This window comes from Tiliqua scincoides, chromosome 2 (genome assembly GCF_035046505.1).
Source record: "Tiliqua scincoides isolate rTilSci1 chromosome 2, rTilSci1.hap2, whole genome shotgun sequence".
In the NCBI taxonomy this organism is placed as follows: domain Eukaryota; kingdom Metazoa; phylum Chordata; class Lepidosauria; order Squamata; family Scincidae; genus Tiliqua; species Tiliqua scincoides.
Window position 1 is genome coordinate 143306969 of NC_089822.1, and position 14182 is coordinate 143321150.

Here is a 14182-nt window from a genome sequence, read left to right on the forward strand (position 1 = left end):
CCATTTCAGATCAGTGTCCTTCATATCAAGTAGATTTTACAACATGACTCAAGAATGGATTGACTTGTTACATTTAAATGTCATACAGACACAGCCTTAATCAGTCTTCTGTTTGTGAAGACACATTCATTTAGCACAGGGATTTCCATAGAAAGCATGTGAAAGACCCTGAGCAGCAGCCTCAGTCCCAACCACTGCTAAAGAGGGGACATGAACAGACTCCAGATAAGGGTCAAACCACATGCATCAAGTCCACATTTTGTGTGGGTTTTCTGTTTTGTTTTAAAGGAGACAGCACAGGGGGTGATGTGACAGCCCAAAACAACAGCCAGGATGGCTTTAGTACTCTGCCAGCACCACATTTCCAATCCTGATTGTGCATGCATGCACGTGCCTGCACCATGTGCTATTTCTAATAGAAAACCAGTTCCCATTGCATCTGGCTCAAAACTGGCTGGTGATAAATGTTGCAAGATGACATGAAGGCTGCACTGGAAAATGAACAGGTGGGAAGGAGAACCTAAGAGAAACACTAAAATCTCAACCAGTGGAGAATTCCTTGGATAGTACTTTTATTAGTTACTTCTATTCCCCCCCCCCAAAAAAAAAACATCTTTCAAGAGGCTACTGGAGCTTTTAGCCAGTTTGTGCAGAATGCAGCATTAGCAGAGGACCATACTGCATCACAAGACATGCCTTACATGGTGTCAGTAGTTGCCTTAATCTGAATGGAACACCTAAGCCAGTGTTATTCAAACTGTGCGGCACGGCTCTTTAGGGATGTGCCAAAGGGGAGGGGCGGGATGTCCTCTCACAGCGATACAGTCACGCCCCTGGGCAGAATATGAGCCCATCATCTGCGCTTTTTTTTAAAGCAGAAGAAGCGGAAGTTGCTCAGCTTCGAGAGTGGCTGCTGCCGCCCCGCCCTCTTTTCCCTCCACTCCGAGGCTTCTGTGTTCACTGCATGTTGTTTCCAAAGCTCTTCCACTCCAAACCCCATCTGGCAAGTACCGAGCGTGCTCAGCTTGCAGTCCTTAGCCCTCACTGATCCTTGTTTGGTTGGTTCAGAGTTCCCAGCCTGGGATCACTTCTCATCAAAGTGAAATCTCTCTTTTCAACCTCCCCCCTTCCACTCCCCCCTCTCAATCTCCAAACTTTCCCACTTTCCTTCCCCTCCCCAAATAAAACGATTCCTATTTTACCAGCACCAGGGGTCTTAAAGTTGTTTCTATGCAGTTGGCAAAGGGGGGGGGGGAAGGGAGAGAAGCACACACTTTACTTGGCCAGGAGCAGAAAAAGGGTACTGTTTTTAAAGTGATTTATTAATCTTGTTTGACTGAAGAGCAGAGGCTGTATTTTTAAAGTGATGAATCTTGCTATTTGAAGGGAATACTTATCAGCCATTGATGAAGTGATTGCCAGCCCAATCCTATCCACACTTTCCTGGGAGTAAGCCCCATTGACTCTAATGGGACTTATTTCTGAGTAGATATGCATAGGCTTGAGCTGTGCATCTCTTAGTATAAGAGACAAATCAGTTTCCTAACCAAACCCTTATCAGCTCTGATATGTTTTCATGGTCTATTTTTGTTTTCCCCACCAGCTGCTGGAAAAATTTCATTTCATTAAATTAATAAAGGGTTCAATCCTATCCAAGGAGAATGGGAGAAATGACTAGTCGGATTGGGGTCCACAGGGGTGTGTGTGTGTGTAATGACTGGTTGTTCACAAAGTTCATTTGATAAAACAATTCTATCGGTATGCTTACAAAGTTTTAAAAAATGAGTCCTCCTGGACCAGACAAAATCTACCTACTCTAGCATCCTGTCTCCAACAGTGATCAGCAGCTGATCATTTATAAAGCATGTATATTGCTGTGTATTAATAATATATTTTTAAGATTGGCATTAAATTAATGATATGATTAATATAATTAATTGTAATATAATTAATATATATTTAATATTATATTTAATATAGTTAATATAGTTAATACTTCTGGCCACTTCCTGTTTAATTATGTCACTTCCAGCCCTCAGGAACATGATGGGGAGTCATGGCCAACAGCCATGGGGGTCAAGGGAGCCACTGGCTGGAAAAGTTTGAGTACTACTGACCTAAGCTAAAACACACATTGCAACATAACTGTTTTGACAATGATATTTTAGAAGTCTGTAAGACTGATGAACTATATGATGAGATACAAAGTTGAATCCTTCACTTTTGGAACACATTTTTCACCACTGTAGTTCAGTTATGACATAGTTCAGTGTTCCTCAAACTGTGGGTCGGGACCCACTAGGTAGGTCACAAGCTAATTTCAGGTGGATCCCCAATCATTTCAATATTTTATTTTTAATATATTAGACTTGAGGCTACCACAGGATGTGACTGTATTTGGGGAAATGTTACACATCTGTACTTTTAACAGGCTACTCTGTATATGCTTTGAACAATGATAGTAAATGAGACTTATTCCTGGCTAAGTGTGGGTAGGATTGCAGCCTAGATTGTGAAAAATTTTCCTGCCTGATGATGTCACTTGCAGTCACAATATCACTTCTGGTGGATCCTGACAGATTCTCATTCTAAAAGGTGTGTCCCACTGCTAAATGTGTGAGAACCACTCACGTAGCTGGTTAAGAGCCCAATCCTGGGCTCCATGCCACTGCTCCCTCCGTGCCACAGCTACCTTACCTTACTGCCAGGCTCCAGCCTGTGCTAGCCCAGCGCCAGCCAGTGCTGGGCTAGTGCGGGGTGGTTGCCCAGCTTCTGCGGCTCGGAGGTCTCATAGAGGGCCGAGCTGCGGCACGGTAGGCGGGGATGGGGAGGAGGCATTCCAGGGAGGGGGGAGACCAGCGGGGGTGGGGGGAGGGCGGGGGAGGCGTGACGCAGAGGCGTGACGCGGGGAGAGGTGCAGGCTGAAGGCGTGCTGGAGGAGGGAGGGAGGCGGGTCTGCGGAGCTGTGCTCCGCAGGGTCCAAGGCATTCATGAAGGGCTCTGCGCCCTACAAGAACGACCTTTACCAAAAGGTCGGTGGTAAAGTGAGTAGCCCCATTGCGTGTCTGCTTACCTTACCCGGGAGAAGGGGATGAAAATCCCCTTCTCCCGAGGCACCTCCCGCGGTAGCCCGGGGTGCACAGGATCCAGTTGCAGCCCTTCTCGTTGCTGCCTGGGGGGCCTAGGCAGCTCAGGATTGGACTGTATGTGTACTGCAATACATGGCAATAAGAATTAAACTCTGACTAGCAGAAATCACGGTCAAATTATTAATAAAACTGTTACCATGAAAGAATGCTACTCCACCATGCTATTCTTTCAACAAACAAACAAGAGACATCAATAGGGAGAAGAAAGCAGACCACTAACAACCAAGACTAGCTGTATTTGGAGCTTTATAGCTATAACTGAAGCTTTATGCAAAGTGATTTAACACAACACAAAGTAGATTTGACTTTCTTTGGCCTAAACCTAATGAGTCAGAGTGCTGGTGGAACAGGCTGGCGCATGCTGGCGCAAAAATGCTGTAAGGTGCTTTGCAAAAATGCTTCTAGTCATTGTGCCAGTGGGAAGGCCATGGCCTTCCCATGTGTACTGGTGCTCGCAGGAATGCCCTTCAGACCAGGTAAGTTCAGTGCAGGGGCAGAGGGAGAGCACCAATGGGGAAGGGGCAGGCGGATCTGGCCTGAGAAGGGTGCAAGATCTTCAGTGCCAGCTGTTGCAGCTTACCCAAGTCTGAGTTGACCCATTGTGACTGTTGGGGCTTACAATGGGGCAAGAGAACAAATGTCCCCTTACCCTGAGAAGTCTTCCATCAGTTGAAATTCTCCCATGGTGTGCAATATAGCCTGTGGCTGTGGTGACCACTGCATCATCACATGTAACTTTCGTTAGACTTGGGCTATTAATTTTTTAACATTTGAGTCAAAACTATAATTTTGACATTATCATGAAAACAAGAGACAGTTTCATAAAGTCATTATATAATCTCCTGTTAAAACATTTGGTATCTTTTTTATTGTATACAACAGTTTTCAAACCAATATTTTATAGATGAGGAGAAGAAGTACTTGAATAGACTCTGTCAGCTGACCTGAAATGAACTTGCATTTCCTGCTGTTATTCAGGTCAATATCAATTTAGCATGCAGTTTCAGGAATTTGCATTTAAAAGATGAAAGTAATGTTAAGGGCTATATCTATGCATGATAACTGCTTAATTGCAATCCTAAACATGAATTAAAATCAATCTGGTTTAAGCAAACATGATTAAGAGACTAGGCTGCAAGAGCCTCAAACCCACACAAAGAAAGAGAATTGGTTTTCAGAAAGCAACTCTCAAATCCATAATTTACAAAATCATCTAGTGTCTGCCAACTCTGAATTCCTAATAAGACATGTTTAAAAAGAACTGCAGTTTTGAATCATATTTCACAAACATTTACATTTAATTTGTTTAGATGTTTGCAGGGTCTGAACCTTTACTGGTGATTTCATATTTATCCACCTAACAAAATAGAATTATGACGTAAAACCTTTAAAAACACTTTAAACAGTCTTGAAGTGGAAATATCTCATAATTTGTTCATTGACATTACATTAGCTCAGGGGTTCCCAAAGTGTGTGTCATGATGCCTTAGGGAGTTGTAGTGCACTCACAGGGGTGCCACGAGATGTCTGGGTGGACCCTCCCACCTCCCTTGTGCCACCTTCATGGATCTCACGAAATCTTATGAGATTTGGATGCCGCCATGTTGAATTTTGCGAGATTTTGTGAGATCCAAAATGGTTGTGCCTGGCTGAGTCAGGAAGAAGAGGCTGCAGGGACACTATGACCTGGGTAGGTTTGGGAATGTATTGGAATTGCTGAAGACCTGGCAAAGAGGTAGGATGTGGTGCTAACCCCTGCTAATTGGTTAAGAGGCACTTTTTCAAGTGGGTGCTCCTCTTTTATTTAACAGGGGGAGAGTAACTGGCCCACCTCACCCCAGCAGTGTCTTTTCTAGTGGCTGTCTGCTGGTGTTGCATCTTTTTAGATTGTGAGCCGTTTTGGGACAGGAAGCTATTAGATATTTGATTTTCTCTGTAAACCGCTTTGTGAACTTTTTGTTGAAAAGCGGTATATAAATACTGTTGTGGTGGTGGTAGTGGTGGTGGTGTCAGCAGTGGCCCATTTAAGTGGCCTGGGCATTCAGCAGAGAGTGTGCTGCACAGCTGCATCCACTTGAAGGCAATAGAGCCCTCAGGCATAAAAGCTCCTGATGAAGGGAGAGTTGGGTGTGGGTAGCAGAAAGAGGAAAGGTGAAGACTGGATTAATAGACTGAGGAACTAATAGCTAATGGACTTTGGAACTGCTGATGGACTTTGGTGATTGCTGGAGACCCTGAGATTGGTGTTTGGCTACTATACCTAAGACCTGTGGAGGACCAAAGTGCTGCTATAGTGGTGGGAGGAACTGCTGGCAGGAGAGGGTGGAAGAAGGACCTCTGCAGGTTGAACAGGTGAGCTACCCTGGAGATGGGGTCCAGCAGTGCTGTAGGGCAGAACTAGGGCCATTGTTGGGGAAAGGTGGGGAGCTAATTAGCTTAAAGTGGGCCTAAGTGATGCTTGGACTGAGAATCTGGCAAAACAGGGAACCACTGCATTAGCTGAAAAGATCACTTAGAGCAGTGTTTCTGACACTGTGGGTTGGGACTCACTAGGTGGGTTGTGAGCCAATATCAGGTGGGTCCCCATTCATTTCAATATTTTATTTTTAATATATTAGACTTGATGCTACTATGGTATGTGACTGCATTTGGGGAAATGTTACAGATGTGTTCTTTTAACAGGCTATTGTGTATATGATAGTAAATAGGACTTACTCCTGGGAAGGATTGCAGCCTAAGATTGTTAAAAATTTTCCTGCTTAATGATGTCACTTCTGGTCATGACATTACTTCCTTGGGTTTTGACAGATTATCATTCTAAAACATGGGTCTCAGTGCTAAAAGTGTGAGACCCACTGACTTAGAGATACAAAATTCAATTTAACTAATCACTAATATCTTGAAAATGTGAGCACAGACACATATTAAAATGGAATCTGAAGTCATGGATGACAGAAGTTTGAGACTGGGACTGAAGTTTGAGTAGACAACTTTGTGGTAATCTGGCCTCCAACCCTTTTCTTAGACCCCAATCTTATCCTTTGCTAGCCATAAGCCAAAAGATTGTAGCTACATCCAGCAGTGGTGAGGGCAACCTAAGCGCAAATGAGAGGTAACTACAAAACATTTATACTTGCCTCCCAGTAAGCCTTGGGGTTGCCTATGGGGCTCCTTAGACATATGCCATTACTTCTGGTGGTGTATGTCCAAAGACAGCAAAGGGGCAGGGAGCTTTGAAAAGAAGGGGATAGGATCCAGCATACACCATTGCCACTTCCTCCCACCCCCACCTCCAGTTTCTCCCCCTCCTCACCTAGTTTTGGCCCCAGTCCTTGTCTACTCACTGCTGACTCACTGGGGCCACTGGGAGCAGCAAAATCCAGTGGTGGAGCTTTGGCACTGTTGCCTGTTGCAGCAGGGTTCACAGAATGGCCACCAGTGGTACACTTGATAGCCATTTTACAACAGCAGAAGTCGTTTCTGCTGTCATAATATGCTCCACCCACCAGTTAATCCTCCATAGTACTGGGATGTTCGTGAATTCTCAGAACCTAAAATTCAAACTAGAACAGTCATGTCCAGGAGGTCCCATAGTTCCCTATTTCACTAAAGATGAAGTCCTAGATGGAACTCCCTAAATCAGCGTTTCTGAAACTGTGGGTTGGGACCCATTAGGTGGGTTGTGAACCAATTTCAGGTGGGTCCACATTCACTTCAATATTTTATTTTTAATATATTAGACTTGATGCTCCCATGGTATGTGACTGCATTTGGGAAAATGTTACAGACCTGTACTTCTAACAAGCTACTTGCTGTTGTTGTTGGCAACCTTTAGTCTCGAAAGACTATGGTATCGCGCTCTGAATGGTGGTTCTGGAACAGTATCTAGTGTGGCTGAAAAGGCCGATTCGGGAGTGACAATCCCTACCACACTGGGAGCAAGTGTAGTGTGTCCCTGGTGTGTCTCCCTGGCTATGGGCCTTCCTTCTTTGCCTCTTTGCCTCATTCTGTTGGCCAAGTGTCTCTTCAAACTGGAAGAGGCCATGCTGCACCGCCTGCCTCCAAGCGGGACGCTCAGAGGTTTCCCATCTGTTGAAGTCCACTCCTAAGACCTTCAGATCCCTCTTGCAAATATCCTTATATCGCAGCTGTGGTCTACCTGTAGGGCACTTTCCCTGCATGAGTTCCTTTGGAGGAGAGGAGATCCTTTGGAATCCGGCCATCGTCCATTCTCACAACATGATCAAGCCAACGCAGGCGTCTCTGTTTCAACAGTGTATACATGCTAGGTATTCCAGCTCATTCCAGGACTGTGTTTGGAACTTTGTCCTGCCAGGTGATACCAAGGATGCGTCGGAGGCAGCAGATGTGGAAAGCGTTCAGCTTCCTCTCCTGTCATGTGCAAAGAGTTCATGATTCACTTCAGTACGGAAGTGTACTCAAGAAGCAAGCTCTGTAGACCTGGATCTTGGTACATTCTGTCAGCTTCTTGTTGAACCATACTCTCTTTGTGGGTCTGGAAAATGTGGTAGCTGCTTTACCAATGAGTTTGTTTAGCTCGGTATCGAGAGAAAGAGTATCAGAGATCACTGAGCCAAGGTACACAAAGTCATGGACAACCTCCAGCTCATGCTCAGAGATGACAAACGACTATGCTACAAGCTACTATGTATATTCTTTTAACAATGATGGTAAATGGAACCTACTCCTGGGTAAGTGTGGGTAGGATTGCAGCCTAGGATAGTTAAAAATTTTCCTGCTTGATTATGTCATTTCCAGTCATGAAATAACTTCTGGTGGGTCCTGACAGATTCTCATTCCAAAAAGTGGGTCTCAGTGCTAAATGTGTGAGAACCACTGCCCTAAATGGAGAGAAGGGAGAATTACTGGGTTCTATAATAAGAAAGAGTAGCTGAGACCTCTCACAGTTTGAATAGGGTCACATTCCACCTAAGGCAGTTCTATCTCCAATGGACACCCAACAGAGGTCAGAATCCAGGGCCACTCAACAGTGCAAAAGAGGGTCAAGCCAAACTATTTCCTATAGTTTGTTCAGTTTGTTTTTCCTTTAGTTTGTTGGGGCTCAGACCCTACCTGAGGATATAATGGCTCAGTAACACTTTGGACCACAAGTCTAGTTAGATGTAATAGCAACAGATGCAATGAAACTGATGGGGGGTAGCAGTGGGGGGATAGTATTCAGGCAGGGTAAGAATTTAGCTCCTTTCCCATCAACTATTACTCCACCTGAAATTACCCCACCCTCCTTGTGCTGGTTGATGGGTGGTGGAAGTGGAGAAATGCACAGGCAGGATAAGAATTCAGCATTATTGTCACCTGCTATTTCTATACACAACATTGTCCTTTCCTCACTTTATACCTATTGGCATTGCCCACATTCTGGATAGACTCCTGCATTCCTCCCTCTAAATCACGGTTTGGAAGATCACGAATGAGCAGCAGCAATTCTTAGGTTCAGGCACTCCCTTCTCCCTTCCTCAGTGTGGGGAGAGATGAAGAGCATCCACCTGGTGCCGCTGGGTTCAAATGCAATAAGCTATGATTTGCTCAAACTTTAACTTGCCTGTAAGCAAAGGTCCCAAACCAAGATCCAGCTGTCAAGTAGAAACTTCTAAGCTCATCCCCACATATGTTGAGGAAGGAAAGGAAGAACTATGTGATCCTAAGCCCATGTCCCATGGCTTGGAGGACTGACTGAATGCAGCCTGTCAGGTCAATATATGCCTTCTCAAGGATCTCTCCTGGATCCTGCAAAACCTGTGTCTGCTTCTCAGGAACTTTTCCTCTATACCAGGGGTTGGCAACCTGTGGCTCTAGAGCTGCATGTGGCTCTTTCAGCTGTCTGCTGCAGCTCCTCCCGGTGAAAGTGGCAAAGGGGGTGACAGGAGGCACCTGTGTTGGGAAGGCAGGCTGCTTCCTTCCACCCCCTGAGCTCACTGCCCTCCTCTCCCTTCACCCCCACCTGCCCCACATTGGTTTCCCTTTTCAATTTTGCCCACTCTGCAGGCTTAAGCTCCCTGTTTTTCCCTTCCACAACTCTCCAGCAGGACACCCCCCTCCTCAACCATTGCGAGCCCGCCTTTCCCTGAGCAGGTCCCCACTCAGTGCAAGGAGAGGCTTTTCCTCCACAGCTGAGGAGACATCCTGTGTGTCTACTCAGTAGTAAGCCCCATTACAGCAGATGAAGCTTACTCCCAGGAAAGGGTGCCTGGAATGGCAGCCTTGGAGCCTGCTCCTATGTGTGTCTACTCAGTTGTAAGCCCCATTACAGCGGATGAGGCTTACTCCCAGGAAAGGGTGTCTAGGATGACAGCCTTGGAGCCTGCTCAAGGCCAAGCGCAAGGGTGAGTGGGAGCCCGCGCAGGAGAGCAAGCCCCGATGTAGTCCCTGGGCTACTCCCAGGAAGGTGTGGAGGGCTGCAGCCTCAGCCCCCTCCTATGCAGGTCTACTCACAAGTAGTCAGTGAGGCTTCCTCCCAGGAAAGTGTGGAGAGGACTGCAACCTGAGAGCTCCAACCAACTTGTCTGCTCAGAAGTCCCATTGTAGTCAATGGGGCTTACTCCCAGGATAGTGTGGAGAGGGTTGCAGCCTGAGTGAGGGAGGACAGGCAGGCAGGGCAGAAGCTGGCCTGTGGCTGCCCCCCACCTCTAGCTTCTTCTCTTCCCCACCTCTGAAGTCTGTGTCCTTTTTTCCTTCCAGCAGGGTGCCTCTGGAAAGTGGGGGGAGTTCTTTAGTATCCATGTAAGATAAGCAGATGTCATAACCACCATATGTATTGGAATCCTGGAAGATCTGGTGAGGAGGTAGATGTGGTGTCAGCAGTGGCCCCTTTAAGGGTAATGCCTGGGCATCCAGCAGAGTGCTGCACAGCTGCAGCCACTTGAAGGCAATAGGGCCCTCAGGGATATAAGGAGCACCTGAGGGGGGGTTGGAGGAGGAGTGCAGGTTGGAGAGGAGACTGATTTGCTTTATTGACTTTGACTTGGATACTCTGACTTACTTTGGAATCTGACCTTGTACTGTGACTTGGCTTATTGACTTTGGACTCTGCCCTGGATACTCTGACTGACTTTGTGACTAAGGACTGCTGGAGACACTGGAGTTTGGTGTGTGGCTGCTGTGCCCAAGACTTGCTGAGGACCAAGGGTCTGCTGTAGTGGTGGGAGGCTGCTGGCAGGAGAGAGGACCTCTACAGGTTGAACAGGCGAGCTATCCTAGAGGTGGGGTCCAGCAGGAATGCAGGGCAGAACCAGGCTCATTTGTTGGGGGAAAGAAGGGGAGCTAATTTGCTTAAAGTGGGCATAATTCTCCAGGCAGAGTATGGCCTTGGAATCAGGCAATACACCATAGAGGACCAGGTGTCTGAAAACACAGGACAAGAATGGTATGACAAAACTAACTAAAAGCTACAAGAGGGGGCTACATTATAAAAGTGGGACCTATAAGAGCATAAAGGTTAAAAAAAAAACTATATATGCAGTATTATCTTCATTTTAGATGTCAAAAGGGTTTTGTGGCTCCTGAGGTTTTTTTTCTCTCCAGAAAATGGGTCCAAATGGCTCTTTGAGTGTTTAAGGTTGCCGACCCCTGCTCTATACCCATTGTCTGAAATCTCTCATCTGCTATTTAACAACTCCAGTTAAAGGTCAGTACCTACTAGATATGCCTTAGAATTCTGTAGGCCTGCAGCACAGATTAGAAATTAGCTCTGCACCTCACAAAATCGGACCCACAAGTAAATAACACTGCCAGACAGTCTGGTTCTTTGAGATGCAACTGCATTCATTCCATGCATTTAAAAAATAGGACCAAGTTAGTATTTCAGTTATCCTAGTTAAACTAGTAATAGCACTGAAACTTGGAGTTGAGCAAATGGGGTTTGGAAATGAAGGTGTCCAGTTCAAAAACTCATGGGCCAAGACCAAGTTTCATTGAAATTTAGACCTAGCCCAGAATGGGTCACTCTGCTTACCTCCAGGTAATCTTCCATACCACTAGTTCCTTCATTTCCTAAACTTTACCTGGTCAAAGGAATGTTGAAAGAGGGAGGGCTGATGTAGAGCACTTTATCTTTAAGACTTGGATACTCCTGTGCAGTACTGCTGTGGAGCCTGGGAAATGGAGTTCACACTATTTCTCAGTGGCAATGGATCCTTTGTTTAGCCAGACTTCCCAGTGGCAACAGATGCTCCATAAGTGTTTCCAGGTCTTTAAGACAAGGTCTCTGCCACTGTTGAAGGCCTCCACACCAGTCCTCCCTACTGCCCACTTCTCTTTCAATTTATGTGTTAAGAGCAGGGAGATCTCAGATTTTTTCCAGACCTTCTCCAAGCCTGAAAAAGGACTAATTAAAGGGAAATTGGACAAAGCTCACCCATCACTATGTTAAATGAAAATGCATATATAACATACTGAAATAATCACAGGAATTTAGGTCTATGTGACCTGAATAATAATTTATTCCAAAGTTCAAGGCAACTGTCCTGTGCACACTTATTTGGACTTAAGTCCCATTGAACTAAATGCCACTTACTTTTGCATAAATATATACAAAATAAGACTGCACCTCTATAAATCATTTTAGAAAACACAAAATGAGAGCATTTCAAAAGCTGGTTCTAGAACCTTAGTCTTTTTTCTCGAATTAATGCAAGTCTCTGAACTATTGCTGGGTTTGTTTGGCACAGAGCTGTCTGTCATTTAGAATAAGCTAGAAAACCTGGTTGGTAAAATTCGTGCGTGCTAAGTTGCAATGATTGAATTAGGTGCACTGAAGCTGATATGCCAAGTGCATCAGTGTGCAAAGAAAAACTGGCCCCCTCCACCCCCAAGAGCCAATGTGAGGTAAAGAGTCAACAGCTCTCCTCACTAAGCTTCTCTCTCTGTCATCAGATTTTCTATTAACATAGGAAGGATATTAACCAGTGACCTTGGAATGCATGCTCCTGGGGCTTGGTTACTTGGTGAAGTAATCCTGACTTGTGATGTAAAGCAGTGGTTCCCAAACTTTTTAGCACCAGGACTCACTTTTCAAAACCACACTCTATCGGGACCCACTTAGCTTAATGACACTTTTTAAAAAGTTTCACTTTACCAGTTGCTCAAGCCTCTGTTTTTATTTTATTTTTACTATTATAGGAAGGGGGAACCCCTTCCTGGATGTTGTTGAGTTCCACATTCATCAGATTTGGACTATTCTAGTGACCTTGTGTGCCCCTTTGCAGTGGACCAAGGCAAGTTCAGCTACTCAAGTGCACATGCTGCTCCATTTCGGTTTCTGTATGGTTCAATACATTTTCCTTATCAGCTTGTTGGTTTTGTGACCCACCAAAAATCAGGTTGTGACCCACTAGTGGGTCCCAATGCACAGTTTGGCATTGTAAGGAGCATTTCCTATGATAAATTTGTTTCCCAGAGAATCTTGTGTTCGGCCTGTTCATTTTGGCTAGCAAACACTCCATCTCTTCTCTGGGGCTTGTATGATTTGGCCTGCCATATTATTTCAAGTATCCCACATACTCCCTTGTTAGAACTGCCTCCTAACCAGTCTTAGTTAAGACTTCCCAAATGTGGGAAGCCTTCTGGGGGACAAGTAATAGAGACAACAGACTCTGTAAAATTATTGTTTTACATGTATTGATTCCGGGTTCTATCCTACCCAATTTTCCAGTGCAGGTGCAGCAGCACTGATGGGGCGTGCACTGCTTCCTGTGGTGGGGAGGCAATCACGGATGCCTCCTTAAGATAATATTTGTTCTGTGGTCTCGGGGCTGCACTGTGGTTGGACTGGTGCTGAAAAGTTGGATAGGATTGGGCCCTCCATCATTAAGATGAGCCCTTTAAGGATTATAGCAGGGAATAAATCCATATCCACAGTCTCATTTTTTTGCTTTTGGAGCCTCATTTTAAGTCCCAGATATGTCAGTCTGGAAGAAAATAAAAACTGCTTTCCCTCAGTCTCATTCACAGGCACGCACACCTTCACAAATAAAGTGACAGTTCAGCTCTCACAATGCCAGAAAGTACTGCAGGATGAGCCCCCCTCCCTCTTCCCCCCCCCCAAAAAAACCAATCTTCCCTCCGCCTTTCTTCTTGTCTGTGCCCAGCCAAGGAACTGGGTACGGACTGTGCGGCGCTGGGCTGGAGCGAAGAGCCACCCTGGGCAAAGCATCACCTCCCTGTGTCCAGTTCCCATAGCAATCGGAGACACCGGTTGCCACGGCAACAACATCCTCCCTCCTAGACAGCATCAGATCAGAGGTACCAACTCGGCTGTGGCCGGCTGGCTGGCTGGCTGGCTGGCTGGGGAGGGCGCGCGTGCGTGTGCGAGCGAGCGAGCGAGCGAGTGTGAGGCGGGGAGGAGTGGGGATGCAGCCGCCGCCACGAACAAGAGAGCAGCGCGCCCAGCCGCCGTCCTCCCGGCAGAAGCCTCATCTCGCCCCCACCCCAGCCGAGGAAGTTGGCTACTTTCTGGGCAGCTCCTTTGTTTCCCTGCCCGCCAGCCCCGGGCGCTCCTACCTTCGAGGCAGCAGATCCTCCAGAGCCCGGAGTGGGTGTGGTCCCCCTTCACCTTCTTGGGCAGGCTCTGGGCGGAGGAGTCGTCCGGGGCGGTGATGTTGGTCCCGTTGCAGATGTTGGCGCTCGAGTAGAGCCAGTAGTCGGTGCCGATGGCGATGGTCATGAGGCTGAAGGCAGCGAAGGCGCCCACTGTGGTCAGCAGCATCTGGACCCCACGGTCGCACCACACCATGGTGCTTCATGCTCCACCCGACGGGCTCAGGGCGCAGCAAGAGACCGGCGCAGCCGTGCACCGCCTTCCCCCCGCCGCGCCCCAGCGCCGGCGCCTTCCCCCTCCTCTTTCATCCCCCTCGCCCCCCTCCCTCCCTCCACGCAGATCGCAGCCAGGCGCCCAGAGCCCCCAGGAAAGTGCTCCCCGGAGAAGGGCTGCCCCCCCCGCAGCAGCCCAGTGCCCGGGCTCACTTCCCTGGCGCTGCGCTGGGGCGCTCCCTCGC

At 46.9% G+C, this 14182-nt stretch overlaps 1 protein-coding gene across 1 annotated transcript in view; it reads right to left on the reverse strand.

Moving 5' to 3' along the window:
* The window catches only part of CACNG4 (calcium voltage-gated channel auxiliary subunit gamma 4), a 78581-nt gene extending 64653 nt beyond the window's left edge, over positions 1–13928 (reverse strand). The window contains exon 1 of the mRNA XM_066614794.1: positions 13689–13928. Coding sequence (XP_066470891.1) covers positions 13689–13920 — 232 coding nt within the window. The 5' untranslated portion in view covers positions 13921–13928. The remainder of the gene's footprint in view (positions 1–13688) is intronic.
* Between the last annotated feature and the right edge of the window lie 254 nt (positions 13929–14182).